General features: G+C 34.9%; 1 protein-coding gene across 2 annotated transcripts in view; it reads right to left on the bottom strand.

Annotated features, from left to right (window-relative positions):
• Window positions 1-204: 204 nt before the first annotated feature.
• The window catches only part of EMC2 (ER membrane protein complex subunit 2), a 42,381-nt gene continuing 24,938 nt past the window's right edge, over window positions 205-17,647 (bottom strand). The window contains exons 6-11 of one of the 2 annotated variants that reach the window (XM_069779907.1): window positions 13,284-13,369; window positions 13,054-13,113; window positions 10,516-10,597; window positions 9,276-9,386; window positions 6,806-6,910; window positions 205-732 (exon numbers count right to left, since the gene is read on the bottom strand). In XM_069779907.1, coding sequence (XP_069636008.1) covers window positions 646-732; window positions 6,806-6,910; window positions 9,276-9,386; window positions 10,516-10,597; window positions 13,054-13,113; window positions 13,284-13,369 — 531 coding nt within the window. In that variant the 3' untranslated portion in view covers window positions 205-645. The remainder of the gene's footprint in view (window positions 733-6,805; window positions 6,911-9,275; window positions 9,387-10,515; window positions 10,598-13,053; window positions 13,114-13,283; window positions 13,370-17,647) is intronic. The other variant, XM_069779908.1, reaches the window with a different exon arrangement.

Below are 17,647 nucleotides of genomic sequence, written 5' to 3'. Positions count from 1 at the left end.
CACAAAGCCACAGAGAAGAGTATCTTTGGCCTTAAGCCAGTACAAGAGCAGCTCTGAAGCAAAGTACACGAATAAGTTTTCTCCATTTCTACCGTACAGGATATCAACTCATTAATAAAACCATTAACATCATCTTTTTTCTCTAATAAAGTGTATTCATAATCACTCCTTGCTGTATGGTAAACATTTACCAGAAAGTGTATATCTGTAGCATGCTTTTACTCTTAAATAGGCAAACAAGATAAAAATTTCTAACATGTTATTCATCTACATACATAAATTCATAATTGCCATTTGCAAGTCCAATAGATCACTGTAATTTTTTTTAATCATTTAATGAGTTTATTTCTACAAATTCTGGCTTAAAAGCAGGTATTGTAGATACAAAAATCTGAAGAGACTGATGCGCAGCACATGTCATTTCTTTATGTTGTCTATCTGGATAAGTTACTCATTTCAGTGGGTATTTATCACATTTCTTGTAGCAGCAATAAATAGGCATTTTACTTTTCATAAAACATTATTTTAGATAGCATGTTAATCAATACAAAATTAACTTTTAACAGCACTAGAGTAACATAACCCATAGGTCATTACAGGTTGATCATGGAATTGGAAAATTTAATATTCGTTCTCTGTGCGAACCTAAGACTGAGTGATTTGCAGGGTCTCCAACATGTCCTCCACTGCCTTCAAAGAGTATTTAGTTTCTTTCTTACTGCGACCTGCAAACTAATCAACAACAAAAAAGGATTGTTATTTGTCATATATCAGAAATTCTGTGCATAGATCCTGTACAAATAACAGTTCTAAACATTAAGTACCAAAAATTAACTCCATTTACTACAAACATAAAAGCACAGCCTCTTTATTGTTTCACTAAAACCCCGCATTTTTACTAGAATACAAGCTATATCACCCTTCTTCTAACAAGTAATGCAAATGCAACAGAACTCCTTAATTTCACTCATTTGCTCTGAATGTCAATATTCAGCACTAATAAATACGCCACTTTGAAATTTAACATTTATCTGAATAGAGATCTTCCTGCTGTTTGTTTGCTTTGCAAACTTTAATATAATTTTTATTTCAGACTTTATTTTTTTATGTGATGCAAATTAGATTATATTTGTAATTTAAATAGTAGCAAGACTTGCACCTGTAGTTGAAGCTAATCTATTATTTATTTTTGTTATAGTGAGACAGAGAAAGTTCTGTTTATCAAAACCTACTATAAAATAATCCAGTCATCATGTAATTATATTTCACAGGTCAAAGTAACTATGAGTAATGACCTTGTATTTGATCATAACCTACTATTACAACAGCAATTTCAGGGAGCATTTGAAATAAAGTCTGTCTTGATAACAAAGAAAGATACAGCTCAATAAATACTATTTATGGCTTTAGATTCCCTAAGACACATGCAGCCAAGTTTGGGAAAGCAAAGAAAGGGGTAAAAGGGTAGGAGATGTTGATCACCCCATGCGGACCTCAAAAGGGTTTTTCTAACTGTATTGACAATTCCCATCACTCATCAGCCATATCTAACACAGTGGATTTATTGACTAGGTTGGTCTTCAGTCAAATGAAACTCTCAACCATTTTTAATACACCTGCATTAAAAAGTTTTGCTTTTGGAGTTGGGAGGGGTGGTAAAGAAATTACAGAAGCAGTAACTGTAACTTGCTGCTAGTAAAATAGCCTATTCTCTACCTAAATGTTAACATCTAAACACTCAATAAATTTTCAATTTAATGTTTTTTATTTCAAATACCACTGGTGTCTTGCATAGTTAGTCCTTGATTTATAATGTGTCCCTTCTCTCTTGTAATTAACTTAATTTAGCAAACTCTTCATGACCTGTTAAGAAAGATTAAGTCATCAAACCCAGGTAATATCACACCAGCAACAAGCTGCAGGACCTGTTAACCTGCTTTTGACCCCTAGGCTACAATCTAATGTTGGGATTCCCAATCAGTACTGAGTTCTTAAAAAAATAGTTTTGGCACAGTAAATGAAAAGCTATTTCAAATTAAATAGTTAGGAGAATGAAATGTTGTTATTGTGACATTTTATAATTAAGAGACATACTGAAAATGATGTATTTTCATATTTCCAGATGATGAACTGATGTGCCATGTTTGGCTCTAGTAATATGTATAAACCCATTCTTCAGGTTGTGCAGTTTCCATAGTGACTTGCAGCAGTCAATTTCAGAGGAAAATCAAAGCTCTCCCAGGTGAGAGAAGTAACTTCCTTAGATCTGACTTAACAGAATATCCTCTTTTTGTTCACACTAAACAAGAATAGTCCTAAGCAGATACTTGGGGAGTCCAAATCTTTTCACAAAAACAAGCAAATGAAAAAAACAGAACTCAAAATCCTCAACTGAAAAATTGTTTCAAATTCAAAGCATTCAGAGATTTCAAGAAAAAGCACAGAAGCCTGAATATACTGTGGTCAAAAAGCACACTTGACAAGACACACAGAAAGGACACAGAGGAAACTTCAAAATAAGATGAATTTTACTTATTTTACTTCTCTTCAGGGACACTGAAAGCAAAACCGACATAAGACATTAGTTTAAAAAATGTTACTTGCTAATTTCAAGACTGGTTGCCTTCATGATACTGACATGTACTTTAAGCTGAACAAATAAAACCAAACTCTGCGTCATAACAAACAGAAGTATACTTGGAAACGTAATCACTTCAAATTTGCCCTGACGAACAATTATTTTGTCTATTCTGCCATTACACAGCAATTTGACTGATTGAGCCGGAATCCATTTCTTAAAATCATGATTTAATTTTCTGTTTCCCAAATGGTTTGTAACAAAATCACCTCTCCAACCATAAATAACATGTGGACTGCTTAACACAGAAGAATTTAGCAATGTACCCAAGAAGCATGTATCTGGAAAATTACTATGAGTAGGATCACATTAAAGATTTTTGTGAGCATTAATCAAACTTGCCTGCCTCTGCTGAAACACTTCTACCAGAGGACATGCTAAACCAATTACCTAATTGAAGAGCACTAGGTAGCCATATTTTGTTTCGATGTTAAAGTAACTGTGACTCATGTCCTCAGTCAGAACAGATACACATTCTTCACAGGGTTTGCACAGAGAGAATAATTCAGTTTCCCAGTGATACAGCAAAACCAAGCTTGTAATAATAATAAACTTAAAATAATTCTTTGAATAATGAGTACTTCGCTAACATCTGAAATGAAAGATTAAAACTAAAAAAAATTTTTTTTCTGTTTTTTTCCACCCAGTCAATTAAACTTAAGTGGCCTAGAGAATAATGACCCTTTTTTTTAGAGCATATGTTAGCAGCCAGGAATTCCAGCTCCATACAGCAGCCCTAGCTACAAAACCTTTCTGTCTTCCTGCAAAAGTTTACATTTCTCCTAGATTAGGCACAGGTGAGAATTACTAAGCATGGAGGGTTACATATTTAACATCAAAATAAGTATATTAACCTCATGGAGCGTCAAATATCTGTGCTTTTCAGAAAATTATTTAATTCAACTATTCTTTATCACCATGTTTTCCTGTAAAGAAACTGCTGTACAGTCTAACCAAGATTGGTGAAAATAAGGTTTTCTTTTCACACCCAAAGACTGTTTTCTTTAAATGACAATAAACTAAAAGGTTCCTCTGATTTCATACAGGAATGCATAGGAAAAGCAAAAATCAAGTGCCAAAGCAAACTGCCTGAATGAGAGAATAAATTGAAAGAAGGGGACCAGTAAAAATATTTCAAGTAAATTGCATATAAAATAAAAAAAAAATGCAACTATAGCCAGTGCTGAATTTGAAAAAATAAAGGCAGTTTTCCAAAATTACTGAGCAAACTGTTGGTAATTCAAGTTCAAATCCAGGCTGAAAATGGGGAAAGATCTCACTGTAAGACAATTGCTCGAAAATAACTTTTTGAATTAATAACTTCATATTTTAAAGTCACAAATTCATATAATTTGTCTAGGCACCGAAGCCAAGGTTCTAAATGCATCTTATTCTCTAGAACATGACTACCGGAAAAATTGCATTTAACAGTATAAGAAGGTCCAACTAATAAAACAAGTCAATGCCAAACTCAACAAGCTCTTAAGGCTCTTATTACAAAGTGCTTTGGATAATGCAAGGAAAGTGAGGAGGATTTATACAGATAATATAAATATCTAGCTTAAAACCTGGCTAGACAACCCTCCACTAATGGAGGAATGCTGTAAGGGCTTCCACTGGCACAAGCGACCACGGTTTCATCCCTAGGTCCAAAAGATGAAAATTTCCAACCATTCAACACGTTAAGGGAGCAACAAATCAATACTGGCTTATAGGGGAAACTGCCACCTACTACATCACCAAACACCATTTGCTGTAGATGTTGGATGTTGTAAGTCTCCGACATACACACTGGAGTGGGCAAACCCTTCTGCAGTCATGTAACAAGCTCAGTAGGGTTGGGCTGGGGCAGTCCTGTCCAGCTGTAGTCACTAGAACTTCTTGTGGTACTTCTGTTAAGAGGAAGGGGGTGTTCATGCCATTTGTTTGCCAAATACTAGCTTGCGCACTTACATTTTCTGTATAGCTAAATTCCCGCTATGATTCCAGTCAGATACGGTGTTCGTCATTTTAATGTCCCAAACAGCTAAAAAGAGCAGCTGAAGTATGCAACGTATCACAAAAGAAAGAAGTCACAAAGAAGTTATGACATGTGTTTTAGATATTATGCTAGTTGTGTTAACATGATCTGTTCTGGTAAGCTTAAACCAAAAATGCTTAATGTAGGATCCAAAAGAGTTTCACAGAAACAGTGGAACTGCACTTTCCAGTGAAAAAACACAAAAACAAAAACCAAAGAACAAAAAACCCACCCCACACCCAGACCCCCCCCCATTACTAGTCATATTTTGTTTGAGATACTGTGATGTTAACAGAAAGCCCCGTGGAGAGAAAAAAAAAAGAAAAAAAAAAAAGGGCATGCTTATCTGGCTGTGAGTCAAGTAACTACAAACTGTCATAATTAAGCTTTCAGTATATTCAGAACCAGGAGATGCGTATTTCTAGGTCTTAACCTTGGTATGCCACCATTCCATAGCCAACACATCCTGATGCACCCTGAAAGGGGCTGTTTCCCAGAAGTGCTAACAGGTCTCTACTGCTGCTTTGAACTGGAAACTTCAGTTGCAATATTCACTTAAAACGTGTGTTCAAAACCACTCTAATCTAAGCAGTTCATTTTATTAAGATGTAAAGCATGGAGTAATAGTTTTCACTCAACATTCACACATCTTTTAAAACCTCTTTTGTTCTATCAGTGGTGAATCCACTGTGTATTCTGTTCTTCACAGGGTTTTGGGGGTTTCTTTTGTTTGTTTTTAAATCCTGCAATACTTGAGTTTTCCATCAATACCGTGCTTACAGGAATGCCAGACATACTGAAGTCAAAAGAAGTCCTGCTTATTTATGGGACATCAGACAAAGTTGGTAATTCATACACACCTTACTGTCATGAGCAGGTAAATGATTTATAATGAAAAGCAGGGACTCATTTAAAGAGCAAAAGAGAAATAAACTTTATGCACACAAGTATAAAATGGTTAATTATGTCCTCAGGGATACAATATTCTTCACTGTAAAGTACAGTCAGAAGCTACAGGGCCAATCAGGGTAAATGGAAAATACTTCAAAGTTGTAATACATCAAAAACACATCAGCCACAAGAAGCTGCACTCTTGGCAATGAACTGACATACAGTGTATTAAGAAAACTGCACTGGCCATAAAAAAAAAAAATCCTAATTTAATTCCATAATAGATGGAGCTGGTCAAAAGGCCATTCAGTAGTATTAACTGTGAAACAGTAGCAGCAAGAGAAAAATTAAATGTTGGGTTCTGATACTGAAATATTACAGTGAGAAAGAAGCATTACATGTATAACAGCTTTGCATTTAATACCAACATTTTTGCTCAGAAAAAGTTCAAGGGAGAACTGGACAGTATGATCTTGATGTTCAGGATTACTTACACATAAACTTTCATTGGCAGATCATTAAGAATAGCTGTAAGGGAGTCAAACAGATGTACAATTTTTGGGATGCACAGACAGCAGAACCTATGAGCTAAACCCTGTTTTCATTCGTAGTTATAGAAAAAATATAGAGGTTTGTAATACAAAAGCAAATCTAAATGTTTATGTATAACCTTTCAAATAGCTGAAAAGACTCCTAATGACTTCAGTAAGCTTTGACTGTGGCCTACAAAGTCTACATTTTCACAATTCAATGGGCATTCTTCTATAAAACTATGCGAAACCAACTTCAGTCACAATTACTAAGGTAATTATTAGGAACACCATTAAATATGATTTTGAAAGGTCAGAATAAACTGAAGAAAAATAAAATTCTAGAATTTTCATTTGTTTTCTAGTAAAATAGAAGTAGATGACCAAATCACTCTAAGAATTAAGATATAAGGTTTTATTAAAATACTTAGCTGTAGAACTGAGTCTTGGAGGTCAACATTACACTAGTGTACATTCAGTTAATGTTAGTAGAAAATAATCTGTTTAAAGCTAATAAGTAAGTAATACTAATTAATAACTGTAAAACATCAACCTTATATTAATTGGTTGGCTTCCAGGAAATCTAACAGAAGCAGAATGCAAAAAATCCAAGCAAATTATGCTGATGTACATGTCATATCTAACCTCTTGAATAGCAGTTGATACAGGTGCAGAAAAGAACTACAGAGCATGTCAAAGAGTATCATAAAACTATGACGTACTAACCTGGTATGCTCTATTTATTTGGTTAGCTGCCCAGCTGGCGTATTTCATATTATCTTTTTTCATTTTTGCACTTGCTTTTGGATTGGAAGCAATATGGCTGGCAGACTAGGAATACAAAAATAAGAACAGTGTAACTGTAAGATATATGTGCATGAAAAAAATGAGAGCATTCAGCACCTTCGCATTCAGAGCCCCACGCACAGTGATAGCGGAAAAAGAGAAAAAAATAAAAACAGTTACTGGTAAATGCATCCAAATAAGAATCATCTAAACCTTTAAAGAATTGCTTTATTAATTAAAGCTAAATTAGGCTTCCACTCAGTTGTGTTCCAAGTTAAGAACCAAACCTGGACATGATTGGCTAATCTAATTTGCTTTTCCTAAAGTGAGAATTATGAATTAGTTTTTCGGATTCAATTTGTTACCAGAGATGGTATAAAATACATCACTTCTGTGTCCAAACTGCCATTAAAAACATGACATTTTTCCCCATGGCACCAGAAAGCACATTTTAAATGCAGGTAAGACTCTGTACATAAACTATGCCCATCTTCCCCTGAAAAAAAAATGAAAAAGACTTCTTAAGAACTAAACTCGGAGACTTTTCCACTTATATAAATAAATCCACTTTGCAAGGAATCACTGTTACTCCCTCCCAGAACATCTTTCTGAGTGCAAAAGTACTTGAATGCAAAGAACCACAGAACCCTACTCTCACCAATCAATGAAGAACCTCCAGAGAAGATTTTGAAGAGGAGCATGGAAGCAAATGTCTACATGGATAACACATTTCAAACTTAAAGAACGTTCCCTTACAGTTATCTCCCTGAAACTACCTCCAGAAATAGGAGAGGAGTGGGACTGTCAAAGCAGCAGCCTCCACAAACTCAGGAATGCATTCTCTGAAGCCGTGCCCACATGAATTGAATTTGTGATCTAGTACAAGGTCAGGGCCCTAAGATGAGGCATAATTCTCTCTGGTTTCCTGAATTCCATGAAGTACTGACCAGTTTCCTCAGTAGATACAGCTGAAAGCCTTTGTGGAAAGTTTACCACAGTTATGGACATTCTTTGGGGGACTACAAACACTGCGCACGTCTGTCAAGTACAAAAGCCGCAGCCACAGCAAAACCAGATCCTAAAGCCTGGAAACAGCATTACAAAGAAATCAGGAGCCAAAGGGTAGATACTGAAGCAGTGATGGCAAATTGTGCTTGCAAAAACCACCTAGTAAAAATGTGACAGCAACCAGCTGAGCAAAACTGAAGAACTGAAACAGAGCATACACACGTTTTTTGGAATAATGAACTTGCATTATGCAAATCAGGGTTTATGTGTATGACTTTCAGGCACTGACAAAACAAGTTTCCCAAATGCTTGGGTCATGTTAGCTCAAGGTTGCTAGCCAGATCATCATAGATAACGGGCTCTAAAAATCTACTTTACAGACCGAAAATAACAGGCAGAACATAAGATCTGACAGAGATCAAGAGCCAAGATTGGCCATAATAAACCCCAGGCCTGTTCTAGAATCAATGCAGAAGTCTATATGTATACACACCTTAAAAATCAGTTTAGGCCAATAAACAGATTTGGTACAAAACTTACTCCTAAAAAGCTAAATGACCTAAGGAACAGCAAGGAGGCAGGCTCTTCTCCTTCTTGAACATACAATCACCAACCCAAGAATCTCTGCAGATGGGCTAAGAAGATTAGGTCTAAGTCTCTTGGAGTCTTAATGGTGATGCCTAACAAGTCTTTGAAAGGAAGCTGCTATTGCCTGGTATTAGCAGGAAGCCTCAAAGTTACCTGCCTGATGTGTCTCTGTAAGCTGCCCCCCTCCCAAGGAACCTTTCTGGTTTTGTCCCTAAAAAGATCTTTTAAAAGATCTAAAATCTAAAGGAAGATCTTCAATAGAGGCCTCAGTTTCTTTAGAGAAACTGAAGAGCTGGTGCCAGTACGTGTTACCCATAGTTACTGTAGTCATGGTCACACTCAAGCCAACAATGCTGTGCAAGCTGAAGACTCATTTTGAAACTGAAAGTAGAAAGTTGTATTTAGAAATTGGAGTGAGAAAAAACAAAGGAAAAAAAAACCCAGGCTGGTTAAAAATAAAAAAGTAGAAAAAACAAAAGCAGCCATCACACTGTGCTGGTACTCTTCAGCAGTTCACCTTCTTGTAGAGAGGAGTATGACTCTAAATCCTTTTTCAAGAGGTTACCTTCATGTGCTAATAATGATAATTCTTGGAAAACACAGGCAAGACTTAAAGCTTAAAAGCACTTGAAGTAAGGAGTACCTACTGGCATAAATTTCTCCATACTCAGTATTTAAAAACAGTTAATAATCTGAGCTATTAAGTCAAACCAACAGAAAAAAAAAAACAAACCCCAGCAAATGGTAAAGGATAACATACACGCATAAAAACATATTGAAAATGATAACATGGAAAATCTATAATTGTGCTTACCATGTAAAGTCCAAACAAAGCTCTCATATTTCTGTTGTTAAGCTTCAGTGCTTGTGCAAAATACTTTCTTGATAGCTCAAGGTTTTCAAGCCCCCCTTGAGTGTATTTAACCTGTAAAAATTATAAGCTCCTGAAACTTGCACATCATCCGTATCTCAGACATTCACTCTTGAAGCAAAGATACTATGAAACCTCACTTCAGGTTTGTTTCACATGGTATTTCAAATCAGGTGAGTGCTACTAAAGGCCAAATACTGGCTTGGGAGAAATCCAAGCTCTTTTCAATATACAAATTTTTAAATATTTAACTATAGGAGGAAAAAAAGCCAGCATTAATTTAATGCTACAAGAATAAAAAGTGATTATTTTACACCTACACATACTTACAACCTTGGCATAGTCTCTTATGAAAAGTAACACAAACTTTAAATCTGAAGTGAAATTCTGACTACTATAAATTCATACTAACTCTATATTCCTTCAGTATGCATTACACCAGTACACAAAACAACACAATGCCTTTCATTATCTATTCAACTGCAACAGTGTACAAAGTTTAGAATATTACTCTGTTGTTTTTCTATTCATTTTGCCTGTTATTAGATCAACAAAAAGAGGGATAAATACTAGAAGACATGCTTCAGTCTTTCTACCAGAAAGTTATTTAGACTTTCAAGTTTTAATGTTAATCCCATTTTATCCACATTAACAAAACAAATCCATTCTAAGCAGTTAACAGTACAATTGAGGAAAAAAAATAATATACATCTGAAAAAAGAATGGCTAATGGCTAAAAACCTTGAGCTAAAACTTCTAAGGGCCCTCTCTCCCTCCAGCGCTCTTTCAGGCAAAATTTCCTATGTGGATCCCGAGATCTGGCTCCACAGTAACAGGCAATATATCATAACCTCCTAGGCAGCATTGTTGTGGAAAAGTTTAACTTCTCATGCACTTGATTTGAAAAATGCATAAACACTTCAACAAGAATAGCTCATTTAAAATGAATTTTTATCTTCAACAATTCCTGTCCTTACTCTTATATTTAGCTTAGTCACAGCAAGTAAGAAAATACAGTTTTCTTAACATGTTAAGTTCTACGAGATGTTAACATTCTCGGTGTACTCTCTTAAATCTCCTAGGGAAAAATTAAAGAAACCATTTGTATTCCATTTTCACCACTTCAGTAACATAAAAACAGAATATGTATTCAAACATAATTGATTTTTCCAAAAATACCTACTTCAGCATACTGCTGACAATATAAGTGGTTGTGTGGATTAGTCATCATAAGCTCCTCTAAGCAGAAGGCTGCCTTTGCATAGCTGAGGAATATAAAAACAGCGACAAAATGAAACAGCGTATACAGTTCTTTGCTTCAGTTTCTTTACAGCACAATAAAAGAAGTCTTACTTTTCCCCCATAACTTCACGTGATTCACAATTAAGAAAAATATTTTCTTTTAAAATGATGTTTGAAACCTCAAGTTACTATTTTTACATCATAGTGAAAAATGTACAAAATTTAACAGTCTAGGTATATATGGAACAGCTTGTGGAAAGCATTTAATATACTCATTTCCTATTAATAAGTGCTATTTCTTATCAACAAGAGTGATGAGTAGAAACAGGCATTAGGTACTTAAGACACTGAACTCAGACTACAAGAGAGTTCATTTTTTTCTACAAGTAACTTCAGCTGCCTGAGGATTCACAAACCAAGCTACAGACCAGAGCATTTACACTGTCAGTTAACTTTACCTGCTCACAGTCAACCACAGGAGTGAGATCAAAAAACCATACTAAAAGCAGTTCTAAAAATCAAACAGTTCAAATGTATATATGAAAATAGCATCGTACCAGTCCAAATGGGCAACAACTTACTGTTGAATAAAGAAAAGGCTAGTACTTGTTCTTTAAATGAAAGCTTTCAGAAAGAATTAAGAAGTCAAGCTCAAAATGTAGGTTTACTTATAAAAATCGTAGCTTCATAGTCTTTCAACCAATACAGCTCCCTGCAGAATTTACATCTTCTACAGATATGTGATAGCACTGTTGCACAGAGTGTACATGATAGGATTCCAAAATTGTGGGCCGCTATGTTTATAATGACAGTGTGGGTAGATATCAGACTAAAAGCAATTTAGCAATTATGAGACAATATTAAACCATATAATCTGTAAAATCTTACTTCTTAAAATTAATATATTGTGGTTTTCTCCTGTGCACATTATGATAGTCATGTATGTATTTCAAATATTAATTTGAAGATAAAAGGATAGCCATCTCATTCTCCAAAAGCAGAAGCCACGGTCCTCGTAACGGAACAGAGCATATATAAACCTTGTACATCTAACAATGGTAACAGCATGGTGATTTCACAAGCAAGACTAAATTCGTGACACTGATAAAATAAGTAAGCTGACGAATTGTCTCTTTTTTAAAAAATTATCTTTTAGTTGCTTTTTAGCCAAGATCCCAATTTTCTCCCCATTTAATCATCAAAATAATTATAATAATAATAATCATGTTCATAAAAGTACAATGAGCAGTCAATTCTTTCAATGAACTGGAGAAAATTCTACATATTATTTATAATTGGAATTACAGACCAAGACAAATATAAGCAAAAGCAATTTCTCAGGTTTTATTACACAATTTTGTAATAACGATTAGAGCCAAAAAAACCCCAAACCCAGTAACGGAATATGTATGTTTGCACCACTCTATCATTCACTTTTGTACGGACAGATTTGACAAGCTTAAATATCTTTCTAACCTTTTTTTTAAAAAAAAAAATAAAAAAATAGCTATTTTCTTGGAAAGCTGGCTGGTGAATTTCCCAAAACAAATGGAAATCTGGATATCAAAATTCTAGATTATTCCTTAAGTCAGCATTTGAAAGAACTTAACAACTGTTTTCTTTGAGAATGGGGTGGAAGGAGAGGTGATGGGGGAACAATTTTTTCATCACAGTGAGAATGGCTATTTCTTTCTTTAGAATTTGATTCTTTTACTACTCTCTGGAAAGGAAGGAAGGAAACAATGTGATATAATTCAGGCTGGGCTGAAGAACTAAAGAAAGGGAAAAAAAAAGATACGCCTTTGGGTGGAGGTTAGAATTAATGCTGTGATATTAGAAAACTTGCACTAAGGCTTTGAGCTAATCCTCTCACACTGGGATTTCCTCCTGTCACTACAGCAATAAAAAAAAGCTAACAAAAACATTAAATATCCAATAAGCATGTTACTACAACATTCAGCATTCTTGATTGCATTGGGTTTTGTACCCAGGCGACCAGATGCCTCTAAATCTGGATCCATGTTTTGTTTGGGTTTTTTTATAAAGGTTACTAAAAGTTCTTGCAGAGGTAGGCTAAAAGAAAATCAGAATACCAGTTGCTGTGATCAACTGATTTTAAAAGTAAAGAATTTAAAGTCTATAACTAGTAAAAAACATCACTTGAATGAAGAATTATGGGAAATAAGTGCTGTTCCCTGCTACACTTAAACCACTTCTTTTAAAATACCGGATTTTAAAAAATGACTGAAACATGCAGGTAATTAAGTAAACTGTTTCTGTTTTAAAATCAAATACCTTCTTAAAGCATTTGGTAGTCAGTTAAGTTTGGTAATTATTTTCTATTGATGCTTGCTATATTGGAAATGTGACAGCATACTTTCTAACACTAGTCCTTCAAAAAAAAATCACTGAGGTCTTTGACTTACACAGAGTAGGTTTCAATTTAGCCGTTTTTATGCGGACTTAGCAAACAACTTACTCATGTTCATTGATGTAAAGTTCTGCAAGTTCATGCCAAGCTTCTTGGTCTCCAACAAATCTGTATAGAGAAGACAAGAGAGGAAAAAAGGAAAAACAGAAAGAATGTGCAAGGGATTCTGTAAATGACCAGCATGGAAGCAAAAGCGTAAATCAAATGCAAATTCCATTTTAATTAAAAAGATTTATCAGAATACCAAAACACAATCTGTATTCTTATAAGACACTCACTGTTCCAGATACTCATTCAGCTCTCGGATGGCCTCAAGATTTTTCCCCTGGGCTTTTCGAATGGCAATCTTACGCTTTCTTGCTGCCTATGGATTGACATTAATAAAGGATTAGTGTCTCATAATTCCCTGGGTTTTTGTAAAGAAAGCAATTTGACTGTGCAAATTATTATCTCAATACCAGTGGAATTCCACCTCAGAGCAACTGCTAGGTTGAAGTTTATAAACATACCCTATGACATCCCACTGAGAGACTGAAAACCTCTTCTTACAATCACATTATGTATGCTTTTCTTTGGAGACACAAACTGTATGCATTATTTCATTCAAATAAATGACTGTCCAGATTCTGATAATTACAAAACAGCAGGGGACACTAATCTTCAGCCGTTCCAAAGACCCCCACCTTGTCATTCACAAGATCCATGACTGAAGAGGAAAGATGGTGACTGAGTCTTAGAGAATCCCACAGATGCATCTTGGTTGCCACTGTATAAATATGGCTTTCAGCCATTTATAAAGATTCTTGCTGGAGTGCTGAATGCTATCTTTCATTAATGTTGAATACACACCAATTTCATAAACCAGTCTCCTACCATTCTTGGAGCACAAAGAAGGCTCTTCAACGTAAAGGGAATATAAAATAGCCATTTCAATGGCAAAACTAAGCAGTACTTTAATATGTGGGTGGAAACAATAAACAATATAAAACCAAGAATTATAATGCATTTAAATGTTGAACACTATAAAAGTTGTTACAGACCACCAGGAGAAAAGATACACAGAATTTTAATAGTTGATTATTCTGTACTTCAATCCAATATTCCAGTTTCTGAAATACATTGGTTACAGTTCTCTAAAAGCAGTTTTCAGACCTGTAGGAGGCTGTGAATCAAGATACACTTGAGGTGTAATTCAAAACAATGGATGTCTTCCCAGCAGTCTGACAGAGTTGGAGCAAACAGCACTACACCTCAGCCAGCCTGAAAGTCATCAGATCGGGAACCTGACAGAATGAAAGTAAACCCAAATTCCAGCATAACATGCCTCAAAGAATGAGCACCATCAGCCTCCTGTCTCGCCTATAACCGCTGTTCTCCCGGGTGATCACAACCGCTGTAGTCAGACAAGAGGACAGACGGTCTGGTGTGCATGATGTGTCTGCATATACACACACACTTATATGCCGTTTGTCCATGAAATAGTATTAATAAAAAAATAAAAAAAAAAAAAAAAAGGCACATTTTATCTGGGAACGAAGTCCCATTGTTTATTCCCCTCATAACTCTCATCCCATTTTGTATCTTATAAAGAGGATATACAGTTGGGTATCACCTTACAGAAGCCTTGACAGCACAGGAACAGACAAGTCTTCAACAAAACCTTAAACGATTTTAATCTTTGAATTTAAGATAGCTCTGAAATTAGTTTCTTCATGATGTATCTTCCCAAGATCACAGTCACATACACCCCAAAAGAGTTCTTATACTTTTACAGTATTTTAAACATAACTATTCTCTTAAATAATTTCTTATCCTTTGATCACCACCCGAACAAATTAATTGCTTCCAGAAGAAGAGAGTGTCGCATTTAGAGTAAACTAGTTCAAGCTACCAAAATAGCACAACTAGAAATGCTTTTAACACTAACTGTAGGTTAATTCTTTCCTTTGAGTTTTTCCCCTTCACCTCCTCCACAAACATATTTGATGAAAATTCAGTGAAAATTACTCAAGTGAGGAAAAAATATTTGACTCTTCTGCTTAAACGCAAGGCACAGGCAGAGAGAAAATTCATCAGAACAATCAGGAGACAAATTAGGACACAGGCAGTGTGGTAGGTTTACCCACAGTCATTTTGTTTTCCACTGCTTCTTTGTCAAACTGCAACCTATGAAGTTACATTCATCATTTTACTTTTATTGGGAGACATTCAGCTAAAAGCCGTAACTGACTGTGGAAATTCTAACTGCTGACCACATTTATCACTATAACAATAACACACATTTGTTATTTTATTTTTGAGTTTTTAAAATAAATATAACAGTGTAATTAAACTTTTTTTTACTATAAAAAGAATAATCCCACATTCTTATCATATTGCTACTATTACTAAACAAAAAACAAACCAAAACCAAACCAAACCCATTGTTCTCTATCACATTTTATGAAGAGGTCTCAAAGCATTTTGTAAAGCAGGTCACTACCCTTGCTATGGTGGGAACACCAGGGTAGTGTTAAACTCGCTACCCAAGGCTGATATTATACACAGCCCAGCGGCCTGCCCACTGAGCCCGAAACATGAAAGAAGGGAAAGTGGGGATAACAGCATGCACAGCCAGAGAGGCGTATCATGCAATTACAGCTTACAAAGACAGAAGGTTTTTTTGCAGGTAACGGGCTATCTACTTTAAAATATAGCTTTTTGATTAAAAATTCAGTTGTTATTTTCAAAATCTAAAGAAAAAACAATCAAGAGACTGATCAAAACTAAACTGCTTGGGAACCGGAATAATCTCTTTAATATATAAAATCAATCAGTGCATCTGACAACTTAATTTGCAATGGCAAACAGGAACAGTATACATAAGCCACCCTCCTTTTTTGTTTCTAATGCAACTCCTTCAATTGCATGCAACTCAGTCCTCCAAAAGAATCTGGAAACAGATTTTCTCCATGGCTGCTTTATTTCTTAACCACAGCACTCCCAAGTAACATAAATCACTAGAATCTCAAGACATTAATTTATGAAGAGCTACAACTATTTCTAGTCACAAATATAAACTGATGTTTACCTATAAAACAAGCATGTCATCTAATGCAATCAAATAATGAGGACAGAAGGATTAGACATAATTAACATGTTCTGATGGTAGCATTTAGGAGTTAAATGAATTACATACACATTTGACAGAATTTATCTGCTTCTAAACTGCACCAAATCCCACAACATTTCTTCAAAATTACACTTTTTGTTTCTTATTTGAGGAAAAATAGTATTTAGAACTTCCTTTTTTATCCACCTTCCTTATCACCAAAAATAAAGCAGCATCTAGGCTTGAAATCTGCACTCTCTTTACCCTCAAATAAACCTTCAAAAATGCTGGGGTAAGTTTATTTACAGAGAACTCTTAGTTTACAAAAAAGAGACTCAGCCACTTCAAACAGTGCTGACATTCAGAGGATGAACAAAATGTTGTATAGTAGCATAAAATTTTTCAAAGTCTCTTTAAAACCACTGGGAAGAAGTCAGTGAGGATATAGGGTTTTTTTAAAGCAATTACTAACATTTTTCCATCACATAAATAACACAAATATTCTGAACGCATTGCCAAGAGACATACACATAGGTGTTCAGTAGATCTGAAGTATTCAAACCTGTGATTCCTAGGAGTGGTAAGACAGGCTAAAAAATAGACATGAAAACAAACTACTATTGCTTTTACCTGTATTCACAGATTCTCTCCCAGCTGACTTTCTAGTTTTTGTTTGAAACAGAAAGACTATCCAGAGTTTTTTTAAATAAAAACTGAAATTCAATGACTCCAGTTGTCAATGCTTTAAGAAAAACATATATGAAAAGGCCTGCCCTAAAACCAAAACATGGGGCATTTAGTGTGCTGTAAACTTCTAATTCTCATTGTGATTTATATTGCCTCTGAGCCCCTATCTAGCTTCCTGCATGTATCAGCTTCCTCCTCAGTGAGCTGGCGCTCGTACTCAGTATGCTTACTGAGCATCCTGAGGAAAGCGGTGTAACTAAAGACAATTTATACACATAGCATCAATTTTTATTTCCATCAAATTAAACAAAATGTTTTACTGTGCAGAACCACTGCCAACACTAATAACCACTTTACCTGGCAAAAAAAATAGTTATTTGATAAGGAAAGGCAGCCCTCCAATTCTACATAAGCTTTACCTAGCATTTATTTCATATATCCCGATTTATTACCAACCTAAGTATTAGCTGATATAAGAAAATCAGGCAATTTCATATAGACAATTTTATTATGTTTCAGGCCTTTTTTTAGTAAAAATCTCACATTTCAAAATATAAGCTCATTTTTAGGGGACCTATTGCAAGATACTAAAAACCAGCAAAATGCAGAGTACAAATCTGTTCAATCATTAAAGTCCACTAAGAATATTCATGAGAAACTTATTTTTAACTACAAGATCTGAAATTATTTTGAAATCTACAAAGCATACTAAAATAGTCATAACAATTAAGCTAATAAAGGTAAAAAAATAATGGTCAAGAGTTACATTTCGGTTCTTCGCATCATGACTGTAAGATTTGTAAGAACAAGCCTGATACAAAAATGAAATCAATCTCCTTTCTCCTTCCACCTTAAATCAAAAGG

The sequence above is a fragment of the Haliaeetus albicilla genome, chromosome 3, assembly GCF_947461875.1.
Source record: "Haliaeetus albicilla chromosome 3, bHalAlb1.1, whole genome shotgun sequence".
Classification (NCBI taxonomy): Eukaryota; Metazoa; Chordata; class Aves; order Accipitriformes; family Accipitridae; genus Haliaeetus; species Haliaeetus albicilla.
Note: the sequence above shows the minus strand (reverse complement) of the source record. Positions and strands in the feature narration are given on the sequence as shown.